Source organism: Aquarana catesbeiana, linkage group LG03, assembly GCF_042186555.1.
Source record: "Aquarana catesbeiana isolate 2022-GZ linkage group LG03, ASM4218655v1, whole genome shotgun sequence".
NCBI classification, from domain to species: Eukaryota; Metazoa; Chordata; class Amphibia; order Anura; family Ranidae; genus Aquarana; species Aquarana catesbeiana.
This window is the reverse complement of record NC_133326.1, coordinates 12,887,973-12,903,505: the sequence shown is the minus strand read 5'-3', so window position 1 is coordinate 12,903,505 and position 15,533 is coordinate 12,887,973. Positions and strand designations below refer to the sequence as shown.

At 47.3% G+C, this 15,533-nt stretch overlaps 1 protein-coding gene across 3 annotated transcripts in view; it reads left to right on the top strand.

The window, feature by feature from the left end:
* Nucleotides 1–14,186, top strand: part of LG03H15orf61 (linkage group 03 C15orf61 homolog) — a 32,348-nt gene extending 18,162 nt beyond the window's left edge. For all 3 annotated transcript variants that reach the window (XM_073618285.1, XM_073618287.1, XM_073618286.1), the window contains 3 exons: nucleotides 7,871–8,209; nucleotides 8,692–8,843; nucleotides 12,231–14,186. In XM_073618285.1, the coding sequence (XP_073474386.1) occupies nucleotides 7,873–8,209; nucleotides 8,692–8,819 (465 nt within the window). In that variant the 5' untranslated portion in view covers nucleotides 7,871–7,872 and the 3' untranslated portion in view covers nucleotides 8,820–8,843; nucleotides 12,231–14,186. The remainder of the gene's footprint in view (nucleotides 1–7,870; nucleotides 8,210–8,691; nucleotides 8,844–12,230) is intronic.
* Nucleotides 14,187–15,533: the final 1,347 nt, after the last annotated feature.

Sequence of the window (15,533 nt, the reverse complement as noted above, 5' to 3'; positions counted from 1 at the left end):
ACTTCTTCATTTTATGTGGGATTAAACTTGCCAATAGACAGGTGATGTCCAAAAATTGCCAGATCAGATGATCATTTTTTTGTCTGAGGGTGGATGCCAACCCTGCTACCCAGAAGTTATTGGGTTAGGATGGACAACCAAACAAGTTAGAAAACCTGTCCTAATTGTTGATGTTCAGCCCAGCAAGCTAGCGCCGATATAATTCTTCCCCCGCCCTCTCATTTACTTAAGGTCTGCAAATATATGGAGTGCAGTACAGTTCTGTGAAGGTTTGTTTTGTTTTGTTTTCTACCTTAAAGGCAGTTGGGTGGTGTCTGCACATCCTAGTGTTCTTTAAAATTTATGAGGAACTGTAGAAGGCCCTCATTAGACATTTGAATGTTAGATTGCCAACTGCATCGGGTGAGTCGAACATTTCAGAGTGGAAGGAGAACTTCATACTTGGAACACTCATTCCAGCTGGGCAGTTTTGGCTTCTTGGCTTTTCAATCAAAATGCTTCCTTGGAAATGGAAAGGTTATGTTCCTCATTTCTACCTTCATGTCATTAACGCTGGATGTGGAATTTTCCAACTGTGCTGTTTTGGTCATAAAGTTCCTTGGTGTGCTTCCTGTTCGTTGCTATATTTTCTCTCATTTGTGCTTACTGGAAAATGGAGGGACTAGAAGATGGAAATTGTATGCCACCATTACCAAAATTTAAATTTTCACTTTCAATATTTTTTTTACTGAGTTTAAGACTACAAAATATATCAAGTAAACATGAATTACAAGCAATAAAAGAAAATCGGATTGAAATCACGTTGGTTGTTTCACAGGGTCTGAGCTTGTTAAGGCCTCGCAGCCTATAAAATTGGAACAGGATGTTTGGAAGAACTAACTTCCAAACAAGATTGGTAGAAAGGATAAGGTCTCAAAATGCCGTCAACAGAGGGGCCCATTCAGTAAAAAGGTACTTCCAAGTGGAGTCTTCAAGAAGGTCGAAGAATCCACTTGGAAGCACCTTTTTATTGAATGGGAGCCTCTGCTGACCGATCACTGGTTCCATTTTGGGGCCTTCTCCTTTCTGCCATTGTTTACCGGATATGATCGCAACCTAGCGCAGTGCAAGAATTTCTGGAAAACCCCCATGTGCATCGATTGCTGCAACCCACACTCTGGGTGGACAGGACAGTCTAGTACTGGGGTGTCAAACACAATTTCATAGCGGGCTGCATCAGTCTTATGGTTGTCTTCAAAAAGCCGGTTGCATCTGTAGGACTAAATGTCGAGCACCCCACCCCCTGCCCCTTACATCAGATGTCAAGAGCCCATCCACCAGCAGAAGTCAAGAGTCCCCCACCCTCCCTTTACATCACAGTGCCTCCCCCTTACCTTTTGCTTCTGCCGGGAAGAAGCTGGGGGCGGAGCTGGGAAGCAGAAAGTACAGGGTCTGGAGGATGACCATAGGAGGGCTGGAGTCTGCTGAATGCTTGAGACCAGGGGAGGTGGATTAAAGGGGGTGCTGCCGCTGCACAGAGAGGCACAGGATCTGTAGTAGGAGTTCTATCCTTCTCGCTGTTGACAACTGCTGAGACAAGGTGGGGGTGGAGATGAGGGGGGGTGCCGTAGCTGCATGGAGAAATGCGAGGGCCACATGAAATGGCCTGGTGGGCCGGACTTGGCCCGCGGGCCTTGTGTTTGACACATGTTGTCTGATATTTTGAATTATAAATACCTATATAGAGGACGGGGGTGGGCAAGGTCTACAGTTTGGCTGTCAGAACCAGTAGTTAAGAGAAAGGTGGGAGTGTAGATGAGGAAAACCGAAGAGGGATGGGATAAGAAGTAAGAATGGAAAAGGGTGGGAGGGGGCTTATGGGGAAGGGGAGGTGTCAGGGTTAATGGGTGTTTACCATAAACCCTGTGAAAAAAAAACACTTACGCTCACAAAAGCTCAAAGGAGCTTAAAGAAGCTCCATAAAACCATGCACAAGAGCACAAAAAAGCACAAGCTTCTTCTAGCTAAAATAAAAGCTCAAATGCCTGTAAAAGAAGCTTTTTTTTTTTTTTTTTTTTTTTTTTTTGAGCTGCAGTTTGCATGAGCCCTTATGGTGAATTTTCTTTGAAGAAGAACAAGTCTCTGCTCTGCCTAACTTCAGTGAAGTCTACAAATTGTATCTTCCTGGATTCCAGGCCAATGGCTGCAGTCATGTATTGGATTGTATGTTTAAAAAAATTATTTTGTTTACTCTTCATTCTTTGCGGGCTTATTCACTGGTCATTGCAAAAAAAAAATCCCCAAAAAATGATATCTGCTTTTTGTCAGCAATACTGAAATTTTAAACAGGATCTAAAATGTAAAGGAATGTATTTTCAACTGGGAGTTACCCCGGGTGATGTAAATGCGATCTTTCGCTATACTGGCCCCATCTGCTGCCTTTGTAGCTTTTGTGTTTCACCCCCTCCTAACCCTTCCACTCTGTACATTACATACTCTGGAACCCTACACTCCGTATGTTACTCTATGCATTACCCACTCCTGACCCCTGAACTATGTACATTACCCACTTCTGACCCCTGAACTATGTATATTACCCACTCCTGACCCCTGCACTATGTACATTAGCCACTTTTGACCCCTGAACTATGTACATTACCCACTCCTGACCCCTGAACTATGTACATTACACACTCCTGACCCCTGAACTATGTACATTACCCACTCCTGACCCCTGCACTATGTACATTACCCACTCCTGACCCCTGAACCATGTACATTAGCCACTCCTGACCCCTGAACTATGTACATTAGCCACTCTTGACCCCTGAACTTTGTACATTAGCCACTCCTGACCCCTTAACTATGTACATTACCCACTCCTGACCCCTGAACCATGTACATTGCACACTCCTGACCCCTGAACTTATGTACATTACCCACTCCTGACCCCTGAACTATGTACATTAGCCACTCTTGACCCCTGAACTTTGTACATTAGCCACTCCTGACCCCTGAACTATGTACATTACCCACTCCTGACCCCTGAACTATGTACATTAGCCACTCCTGGACCCTGAACTATGTACATTAGCCACTCCTGACCCCTGAACTATGTACATTAGCCACTCCTGACCCCTGAACTATGTACAATACCCACTCCTGACCCCTGAACTTTGTACATTACTCACTCCTGACTTCTGAACTATGTACATTACCCACTCCTGACCCCTGACCTTTGTACATTACCCACTCCTGACCCCTTAACTATGTACATTACCCACTCCTGACCCCTGAACTATGTACATTAGCCACTCCTGGACCCTGAACTATGTACATTAGCCACTCCTGACCCCTGAACTATGTACATTAGCCACTCCTGACCCCTGAACTATGTACAATACCCACTCCTGACCCCTGAACTTTGTACATTACTCACGCCTGACTTCTGAACTATGTACATTACCCACTCCTGACCCCTGACCTTTGTACATTACCCACTCCTGACCCCTTAACTATGTACATTACCCACTCCTGATCCCTGAATATGTACATTACCCACTCCTGACCCCTGAATATGTACATTACCCACTCCTGACCCCTGAACTATGTACATTCCCCACTCCTGACCCCTGAACTATGTACATTACCCACTACTGACCCCTGAACTATGTACATTAGCCACTCCTGGACCCTGAACTATGTATATTAGCCACTCCTGACCCCTGAACTATGTATATTAGCCACTCCTGACCCCTGAACTATGTACATTAGCCACTCCTGACCCCTGAACTATGTACAATACCCACTCCTGACCCCTAAACTTTGTACATTACTCACTCCTGACTTCTGAACTATGTACATTACCCACTCCTGACCCCTGACCTTTGTACATTACCCACTCCTGACCCCAAACTATGTACATTACCCACTCCTGATCCCTAAATATGTAAATTACCCACTCCTGACCCCTGAATATGTACATTACCCACTCCTGACCCCTGAACTATGTACATTACCCACTCCTGACCCCTGAACTATGTACATTACCCACTGCTGACCCCTGAACTATGTACATTACCCACTCCTGACCACTGAACTGTGTACATTACCCACTCCTGACATCTTAACTACAGTGAGAACAATGAAAAAGTATTTGCCCACTTCCTGTTTTATTTTTTTAATTTTTTTTTTTTAAATATATATATTCAAATTTGTTTGATGATCTGAATCATTTAAGCGTGACAAGTATATGTAAAAAAAAATAAATAAAAAATCAGGAAGGGGGCAAATTCTTTTTTACAGCACTGTATGTACATTTCTTACTCCTGACCCCTGCACTATGTACATTACATACTTTCAACACCTGCATTTAGAATTTTACATACTTCTGACACCCGCACTCTGTATGTTACGTACTTCTGACACCCGCACTCTGTATGTTACGTACTTCTGACACCCGCACTCTGTATGTTACGTACTTCTGACTCCTGCACTCTGTATGTTACGTACCTCTGACACCCGCACTCTGTAAGTTACGTACTTCTGACACCCGCACTCTGTATGTTACGTACTTCTGACACCCGCACTCTGTATGTTACGTACTTCTGACACCCGCACTCTGTATGTTACGTACTTCTGACACCCGCACTCTGTATGTTACGTACTTCTGACAACCGAACTCTGTATGTTACGTACTTCTGACACCCGCACTCTGTATGTTACGTACTTCTGACACCCGCACTCTGTATGTTACATACTTGAGAGACCAGTGCTCTGTACAAGTTTTAAACCTCTCCCACTGTTAGCACAATTTTGCCACACCCACATTTCTCCATGGCTCACACTGGCTGTCCACAGGCTCTGGTCCTGAATTTGTCAGGCTGTGCCACGTGATTTCTAATGGCGATCCTGCCTGAATTTGCACTAATCGCATTACACTGTGATATACTAGGGCTTCTTGTCTGCATGGGCCATTTTACTCATAAGATGGGCAGGGCTCTGCCATTAGAAATCATGGGGCCCCATACAGCCTAGCTGACTGAACAGTGAACCAACCCCAACAGGTGGCTCCAGCCGCATGAACAAACCACTCCTTCACACAGCCAGAATACCTGTGAGAATGAGCACTAATTATGTTTTTGTTTTTTTACAATCTTATTTTTTATTTTATTTATTTTCTTAAATTGCAGGAGTTGGTGAAATATAATGGGTCTAAACAGACAGCCAGTGTATCATTTTTAGGACCCAGAAAGAGATTGAGGACACCCTTTCCCTGCCTCAGCTGCAGAGTGAATGAACAGAAAGTGCTCTATACAGAGGCTCCCTGCTCATTCCCAAACTGAAGCATAGTAAACACAGAGAGACCCAGGGGGATTGGTTCCAATAACTGATCCCACTTCTGCTTCTCTGGGCCCCCCTGTTGAACTTAAGGGACCTGGGCCCCCCATACAGGAGTGCAGGTGCTACCCCCCCCCCCCCCCCTTATCAGTGGCCCTGAAGATGGACCATTCCTTCAAAACACATGCACCAGGAATATACACCTACAATAAATGTTTGGTGAATGTGAAATATACACAGTGGAACCTCAGATTGCGAGTAACGCGGTTTACGAGTGTTTCGCAATACGAGCTGTTTTTTTTTTTCTATAATCCTGACTCGCTTTGCAAGCGATGCCTCGCAAGATGAGCAGGATTCAAGCATCTGGGGTGTGCAGTACTGCATTTGGCCAGAGGTGCGGGGTCCCCGGTGACGCTCGGAGGCACTCGGAAATGCTCCGTTCTCGAGTGTCTCCGAGCATCTCTCCGGCACCCCCGCACCTCTGGCCACATGCGGTACTGCATAGACAAGCAGTGGCTGCGAAACGGATTATCTGAGTTTCCATTATTTCCTATGGGGAAACTCGCCTTGATAAACGAGCGCTTTGGATTGCAAGCATTCTTCTGGAACGAATTATGCTCGCAATCCAAGGTACTATTGTATTGTGTATTTTATGTGTGGTGTTTACAAGGTAGAATTTGCCCCACGTCGATATAAATTTCAGTTGGCTGTGATTGGAATGTCCATCGCCCGTTGTGTTCCTTTATGTAACAACACAAAACAATCTCCTGCGCTCGGGTGCCTGGTCAGCTAAGTAAGTGGTGCAGCCAACTCCTTTAGCAAAGTCAGTGGAATGTCGCAGGTCCCCTGTATGTTACGTACTTCTGACACCCGCACTCTGTATGTTACGTACTTCTGACACCCGTACTCTGTATGTTACGTACTTCTGACACCCGCACTCTGTATGTTACGTACTTCTGACACCCGCACTCTGTATGTTACGTACTTCTGACACCCGTACCCTGTATGTTACGTACTTCTGACACCCCTACTCTGTATGTTACGTACTTCTGACACCCGCACTCTGTATGTTACGTACTTCTGACACCCGCACTCTGTATGTTACGTACTTCTGACACCCGTACCCTGTATGTTACGTACTTCTGACACCCGCACTCTGAATGTTACGTACTTCTGACACCCGCACTCTGTATGTTACGTACTTCTGACACCCGTACCCTGTATGTTACGTACTTCTGACACCCCTACTCTGTATGTTACGTACTTCTGACACCCGTACTCTGTATGTTACGTACTTCTGACACCCCTACTCTGTATGTTATGTACTTCTGACACCCGTACTCTGTATGTTACGTACTTCTGACACCCGCACGCTGTATGTTACGTACTTCTGACACCCGCACTCTGTATGTTACGTGCTTCTGACATTACTGAGTGCGGGTGTCAGATGTACGTAACATACAGAGGAGGGTGCACCGACCTTGTGCATTACCAGAGATAAAATGTATTCATAAAATAACAAGAAATATACTCGAACGAGCTTTAAAACAAGGCTTATCAATACTCCAGCAAAAGCAAGCAGTATCTCTAGACGCCTACAGCCTGAACCAGATGTTTGGAGAAACCAGATGGCATTGCAAGCGGCTTACGCGTTACGAGGGCGAATCCCTCTTCCTCAGAGCCATGGAGATGGTAGTTTGACCTCCTCTAGTATCCCCTTAATGTACCCACAGTCACATGTATTGGTAAATGCCCACCAGAGCCTGCCACACCTACACTAGTAAGCTCCGCCTGCCATATCCACCCATCACAGTGCACTGCTGTCGCCATCCCATCGCCATCCCAATCCTCAACCACTCTTACCGCACAGAGCCATCTACCATGCCACCGCCTCCCCCACACTAGGCACGACGTCACAACATGGCATGGCCTGTATGAAACCACCATCTCACGCACGACATGCTTTTGGTATGGTGACTTTTGGTATGGTGACACATCGGATGGCTTGTCGTGCGTGAGATACATACAGGCAATGCCATGTTGTGACGTCGTGCCTAGTGTGGGGGAGGCATGGTATATGGCTCCGTGCGGTAAGAGTGGTTGAGGATTGGGATGGTGACGGGATGGCGACAGCAGTGCACTGTCTGCATCATGTGATGGGTGGATATGGCAGGCGGAGCTTACTCATGTAGGTGTGGCAGGCTCTGGTGGGCGTTTACCCATACATTTGACTGTGGGTACATTAAGGGGATACTAGAGGAGGTCAAACTACCATTGCTATGGCTCTGAGGAAGAGGGTTCACCCTCATAACGTGTAAGTCGCTTGCGATGCCATCTGGTTTCACCAAACATCTGTTTCAGGCTGTAGGCGTCTAGAGATACTGCTTGGTTTTGCTGGAGTATTGATAAGCCCTGTTTTGTAGCTCGTTTGTGAGTATATTTCTTGTTATTTTATGAATACATTTTATCTTTGGTAATGCACAAGGTCGGTGCTCCCTCCTGTTCTTTTTGTGTGTTCCTTTTATGTATTTGTGAACCTTCTCTCTCGCAGTCATGCTGTTGGCACGGACGGCCCACGAAACCTTGTTACGGATTCTCTTCTTCCCGACGGGATCCTTCCGCCAGCCTCGCCCCAGTGCTTCCGAGGTCCTGACCCAGCACCTCCTCCAGCGGAACCTGCCGCACTGGACCTCCTTCTGCGTGAAATACAGCGCCGCCGACAACGACCAGTTCGGTTTATCTAACTTCAACTGGGAAGTGAAAGGTGCAAATTACCACATCCTCCGGACGGGCTGCTTCCCATTCATTAAGTATCACTGCTCCCGTGCTGCCCCCCAGGACCTGCGCCTCCTCAACCACTTCTTCACCAGTCTGAAAGCCATAAATCTAGGTAAGTGATGGAGAGATGCTGTAATTACACCCCACACACTCCATCCTGCCTCCCACCCAAGGCTTATTAAATATTTAGCTTTATAAAGGCCATCAATTGTCTTTTCAAACAGAATATGCGGAGCGTGGCTTCCTGTGGCTGCTTATCCATATGGCTGGGATTAATTACTTTGCTTTATTATTGCAGCTTATTAAAATCTCCCTTGCTGCCGTTGGTTAGAACAGCCCATTATGTTAGCGGGTTATTATGGGTTTCATATTAATCGCATTATTATCTCTCTGGCTGCCTTTCATTAGTAAAGCTGCAGAGATGCTTGTAACATAAATAAATAAAATAAAGTTATCCCTTCTCTCTGTCGCTAGCACAATAACTGGGGGAGCCGGCGACGGGAGGATGTGGAGGCCGAGCAGAACGCGAGGAGATGGTGTTGCTGTGGCTTCGGGAATTGTTTTCTGATTGGTTCTTTTTTGTCTACTTGGCAGGGATCCCCACTCTTATGTACGGCCTGGGATCCTGGATGTTCGCAAGAGTAACAGAGACTGTCCATACCAGCTGTGGGCCGGTGACCATCTACTTCCTGATCAAGGAGGATGAAGGAGCTATGTTCTGAGGCTGGATGCAATCTTCCTATAATGTCTGGAATTTGTTTAAAATTTCCCGCTTTCCTTCATTTAAAAATGTTTTATTATGAATGAATGAATGAATGAATGAATGAATGAACCTATAAAACCTATCATGGGGTGAACTTATCATAAAATAAAGGGTTCTGCAGCAGGGCAGGGTCGGGTTAGACTGGGCAGGGCAGGGCTGGAGAGAGCCCTTTCTTACCGTACCCTGCCCTGTCTGGCCCCGCTACCTGCTGGGCCCGTCCCTTCCTCATCTCTTCCCTGCCCTACTGGGCCTGTCCCTTCCTCATCTCTTACCTGCCCTACTGGGCCTGTCCCTTCCTTGCCTTACCTGGTCCGTCCTTTCCTCATCTCTTTCCTGCCCTACTGGGCCCGTCCCTTCCTCATCTCTTCCCTGCCCTACTGGGCCCATCCCTTCCTCATCTCTTCCCCTGCCCTACAGGGCCTGTCCCTTCCTCATCTCTTCCCTGCCCTACCTGGCCCGTCCCTTCCTCATCTCTTCCCCTGCCCTACAGGGCCTGTCCATTCCTCATCTCTTCCCTGCCCTACTGGGCCCATCCCTTCCTCATCTCTTCCCTGCCCTACTGGGCCCATCCCTTCCTCATCTCTTCCCTGCCCTACTGGGCCCGTCCCTTCCTCATCTCTTCCCTGCCCTACTGGGCCCGTCCCTTCCTCATCTCTTCCCCTGCCCTACAGGGCCTGTCTCTTCCTCATCTCTTCCCTGCCCTACCTGGCCCGTCCCTGCCTAGCCCTGATGCAGAACCCTTAGTTTCATTACACCACACAAATGTACATTTCATTTGTAATCCTTTTTAGTAATATTTTTCTCTTTCCTTTATTTAGTGAGGTTTTATTATGGGGGGGGGAGGAACCTGCCCTACTAGGCCCGTCCCTTCCTCATCTTTTCCCTGCCCTACCTGGCTCGTTCCTTCCCTGCCCTACCAGGCTTGTCCCTTCCTTGCCTTACCTGGCCCGTCCCTTCCTCATCTCTTCCCTGTCCTACTGGGCCCGTCCCTTCCTCATCTCTTCCCTGCCCTACTGGGCCCGTCCCTTCCTCATCTCTTCCCTGTCCTACTGGGCCCGTCCCTTCCTCATCTCTTCCCTGCCCTACTGGGCCCGTCCCTTCCTTATCTCTTCCCTGCCCTACTGGGCCCGTCCCTTCCTCATCTCTTCCCTGCCCTACTGGGCCCGTCCCTTCCTCATCTCTTCCCTGCCCTACTGGGCCCGTCCCTTCCTCATCTCTTCCCTGTCCTACTGTTCCCGTCCCTTCCTCATCTCTTCCCTGCCCTACTGGGCCCGTCCCTTCCTCATCTCTTCCCTGCCCTACTGGGCCCGTCCCTTCCTCATCTCTTCCCTGCCCTACTGGGCCTGTCCCTTCCTCATCTCTTCCCTGCCCTACTGGGCCCGTCCCTTCCTCATCTCTTCCCTGCCCTACTGGGCCCGTCACTTCCTCATCTCTTCCCTGCCCTACCTGCCATGTTCCTTTCCTGCCTCACGGGGCCCACCCCTTCCCTGCTCTGCCCTGCCTGGCCAGAACCCTTAACCTCCCTGACGGTTTTCCCGAGTGTGGCTTAGGGTTAAATTTCAGTACCATTAGCGGTAACCCCGAGCCACACTCGAGATTGCATTGCAGGATCCTGGTGCGGTGTACTTACCTTGTCCCCAGGATGCTGCGATGTCCCCCTGCTGTGTCTGCGGGTTCTGTCCTCCGCCCCCAATGTCCTGTGTGCCGGGCTCCGTTCCCTGCGAGCGTTGCGACGCACAGGGGTGGAGCCCGGCGGCAAATTAAAAAAATTAAAAAATTCCTAACATACATTACACTGTAATCTTACAGATTACATTACTGTATGAAATCATTTAACAGCCCTTTTGTCCCCAGTGCTTTGTCCAATGCCCTGCATGCATTTTTATATTCTATATACTGTTCTTTCTGCCTGGAAACTGGAGATTGTCCATAGCAACTAAAAAGTGTCCCTTTACATCAAAAGTGGTTTTAGACCAGCTAGAAAACAGCGATAGTAAATTAGAACACTTGCAGAATTGAGCGATAGTGAATTGTGGGGAAATTTATTTTATTATTATTATATTATTATTATTTATAGTTATTTATTATATTATAATTTATGATTTTGTGTTTCAAATTTTTTTCATACCCGGGATATCTACTAGACTCTTGTTTGGACAGATTTAAGTGTGTTATTGCTAAGAATTTGAGGCCTCCAATATAAAACGCCAAATTTCTATGCAAAACAATTGTACCGCTTTGAGGCGCAAAAATCTAACATAATCATACCGCCAGGGTGGTTAATTTCATTACACCACACAAACATACATTTCATTTGTAATAGTTTTTACTATTATTTTCCTCTTTCCTTTTATTTAGTGAGGTTTTATTATGGGGGGAAAACCTTTCTTGTCCCACCAGGCCTTTCCCTTCCCTGGCCCACCTCTTCCCTGCCTTAACTTCCCATCCCTTCCCTGCTCTTACCTGGCCCGTCCCTTCCCTGCTCTTATCTGGCCCGTCCCTTCCCTGCTCTTACCTGGCCCGTCCCTTCTCTGCCTTACTTGGCCCGTCCCTTCCCTGCCTTACCTGGCCCGTCCCTTCCCTGCTCTTATCTGGCCCGTCCCTTCCCTGCTCTTACCTGGCCCGTCCCTTCTCTGCCTTACTTGGCCCGTCCCTTCCCTGCCTTACCTGGCCCGTCCCTTCCCTGCTCTACCTGGCCCGTCCCTTCCCTGCCTTACCTGGCCCGTCCCTTCCCTGCCTTACCTGGCCCTTCCCTTCCCTGCCTTACCTGGCCCTTCCCTTCCCTGCCTTACCTGGCCCTTCCCTTCCCTGCCTTACCTGGCCCTTCCCTTCCCTGCCTTACCTGGCCCGTCCCTTCCCTGCTCTTACCTGGCCCGTCCCTTCCCTGCCCTACCTGGCCCGTCCCTTCCCTGCCCTACCTGGCCCGTCCCTTCCCTGCCCTACCTGGCCCGGCCCTTCCCTGCCTTACCAGGCCCTCCCCTGCCTTACCTGGCCCTTCCCTTCCCTGCCTGGCCCGTCCCTTCCCTGCTCTTACCTGGCCCGTCCCTTCCCTGCCCTACCTGGCCCGTCCCTTCCCTGCCCTACCTGGCCCGTCCCTTCCCTGCCCTACCTGGCCCGTCCCTTCCCTGCCTTGCCTGGCCCGCCCCTTCCCTGCCCTACCTGGCCCATCCCTTCCCTGCCCTACCTGGCCCGCCCCTACCCTGCACTACCTGGCGCGTCTCTTACCTGGCCCGTGCCTTACCTGGCCCGCCCCTTCCCTGCCCTACCCGGCTCGCCCGCCCCTTTCGAAATCTGGAATTTCAGAATACGTCAAAGTATGCAATCGTTCACTTTTCACCACAATATACTGACTTTCTTATTGTTGCAACAGGCGCCATCCACTACAGGCTGCATGCAGAAAACGACAGGAGGGGGCGGAGACAAGACCAGTCACCCTGCACAAGGAGAGAGAGCAGAGCTGTGGGAGGGACCCAGCCGGCTCCACCTACTACAGAAAACTACAGGAGGGGGCGGAGACAAGACCAGTCAACCTGCACAAGGAGAGAGAGCAGAGCTGTGGGAGGGACCCAGCCGGCTCCACCCACTACAGAAAACGACAGGAGGGGGCAGAGACAAGACCAGTCAACCTGCACAAGGAGAGAGAGCAGAGCTGTGGGAGGGACCCAGCCGGCTCCACCCACTACAGAAAACTACAAGAGGGGGCGGAGACAAGACCAGTCACCCTGCACAAGGAGAGAGAGCAGAGCTGTGGGAGGGACCCAGCCGGCTCCACCCTCTACAGGCTGCCTGCAGAAAACTACAGGGGGGGGGGCGGAGTCACCCTGCACAAGAAGGGAGAGCCGCAGTGAGCGGTCTTTATTACAGGAGGCTCCTGCACAGATCTGGAAGACGTATGAACATCACACAAAGGTTCCAGGAACAATACACATGGCTCTTGTGTTTAGATGATATTCGCTTATCTCGGAGTTCAGCCCACGCCAGCATCTTTGTTGAGGAATGAAGCGGTCCTTCCCCTTTACGAACATTACTGAATGATGCAAAATTAAACTATAAACTAAAGTCTTGAATTTAGAAGAGAGGGATTAGACCCCCGTCAGGTTTTTATTGCGGTCTCCCTCTCATTAGGGAAATTCACCCTTCTCTATTTGTCCTGTAAGAAAATCCAAAAATTTTGGGTTGTCACCGGAGCAAAAAGAGAGGAGAAATCTTCTTATGGGGACACTAGTTCTGACGACAACCAGGGGTTCCCTCACTTTGGAGGTATTTCCTCCCACTTCCTGTTTTGGCTATGGGACAGGAAGTGGAATGCAAGCTTCCCAATCACAGATGGCAAAACAAAAAAAACCTGTTGGGGTTATAACCCTCCCTTACTCTATCCAAAAATTAAAGAAAAAAAAAAAGTTTTGCCTTTATTTATACTTTAAACCAACATTAAGCCCAAAAGCAAACATTTATTATATTGCAGCTCACCAAATCTTAGATGTGATGGCTGCATTTGGTTTCTTTTTTTAGGCTTTCTTTCTTCTATTTTCATCTGGTGATCCAGCCAAGTCTGTTGCTCTTTTACAAAGCTCTCCAGCAGAATGTATCAGTTTCCACGGTTGAGACAAACCATTTAACACTGGGTGCTTACAATGATCAGCTTTTATTTATTCATGTAAAAAAACCTTTATCCCAAAAAGGGAAACCCTGTTTGCTGTAACGCATTATAAAGTGTGAGCTGGAGTTGGACTTCAATTTGTTAGTGTGTCTAAATCTGCTAGTCCATCCAAAACCGGCCATATATGTGTGCGATTTGCAAGGAGAACACACAGTGATTACTGCCAGACGCTATAGTGTGTTACTGGCCAGATCACCAGGTGGAAATAGAGGGGAAAAAAAGAAAAGAAAACAAATGCAGTCGCCACATCTAGTGATTGGTAAGCTGCAATGTATGACATTTTTGGTTTTGGGTTTAGGTTCCATTCATACTTGTGCGACTTGTCATGTGACTTTGGACCCTAAAGTCGCACCCCGTGTTTTTCAATTCCGGAGTCTCTTCACTTCTTTTTCTTTATCTTGTTTTCTCATCTTCCTCCATTTTTCCTATCTATCTATCCTATCTATTTGCAATATACCGCGCTGAAATACGAACATGTGATGGCAGATCCGGTGTGATCACTAAGGCTCGGACTTTCCAGAATGTGAAGGGAGGTGAAGGCTTCACCCTAATACATCGGCTTTACCAAATGGCAGTCGGAGGGACGGATTTTGTTTAACTTAATTTAATAAAACGAAATATTTATACACTGTAGTTGAATGTTACAAAATAAAGAATAACACAGGCTAGGTTTGGACCTGCGACTTAACCGCCAATTCTCGGAAAAGTGATCCACGTTCACATCGCTTTTCAGATATTTGGATTATGGGTCATGGGACTTTAATGGTGCCAAAACACATGGATGATGGATAATTAAAACCAACAGGGAATATCCAAATAGAATTTCATATGCAGTTGACATATGCTCTTCCTTCGACATGTTTCGCCAATAGGCTTCCTCAGGAGCTCCAAAGCGCTACATATTGCCAAAACTAGAATTGAGAGCAAACAAGGTATTACAGTAAATTACAACGTAAAAAAAAATGACTGAAATTGCGAACAAACAGCATATCACTTTAAGTGCAATGCAAATAACGACATAGATGTACCACCAACATTGTAAAATAAATCCACTGGAGGGCATCTCACCATAGATATCCTATAATGGATGTTGGATATTTATGTTGAGATGCCCTCCAGTGGATTTATTTTACAATGTTGGTGGTACATCTATGTAGTTATTTTTATTGCATTTGATGTAATCTAAAGTAATATGCTGTTTGTTCACAATTTGTCATGTTTAAACTTTCAATACCTTGTTTGCTCTTGATTCTAGTTTTGGCAATATGTAGTGCTTTGAAGCTCCTGAAGACGAAACATGTCGAGCAAAGAGCAATTGTCAACTGCATATGGAATTCTACTTGGGTATTCCCTGTTGGTTTTAATTATCTTATCATCTATGTGTTTTGGCACCATTAATTAAAACCAGCAGGGAATATCCAAATAGAATATCATATGCAGTTGACAATTGCGCTTTGCTCGACATGTTTCGCCGATAGGCGTCTTCAGGAGCTTCAAAGCGCTACATAGTTATTTGTATTGCACTTGATGTAATCTAAAGTGATATGCTGTTTGTTCGCAATTTCAGTCATTTTTTTACGTTGTAATTTATTGTAATACCTTGTTTGCTCCCAATTCTAGTTTTGGCAATATGTAGCGCTTTGAATCTCCTGAAGAAGCCTGTTGGCGAAACACGTCGAAGGAAGAGCATATGTCAACTGCATATGAAATTCTACTTGGATATCATTCCCTGTTGGTTTTAATTATCCAACGGTATCTGCATGCTGTTTTTTTAATTCTTATGCACAATAAAGTACATTTATATTATCATCTATGCGTTTTGGCACCATTAACCACTTCCTGCCCGCGCTATAGCCGAAAGAGAGCTACAGCGCGGGCTTAGTTTATTGGGAGGGCATCCATGGATGTCCTCCCATGATCGGGATGCCTGCGTGCGCCCCCCGGTGGCACAAGGGTGGCGGGCTCTGTGATCACTGAGTCCTTCACAGATCGGGGTAAAGAGCCAATCACAGC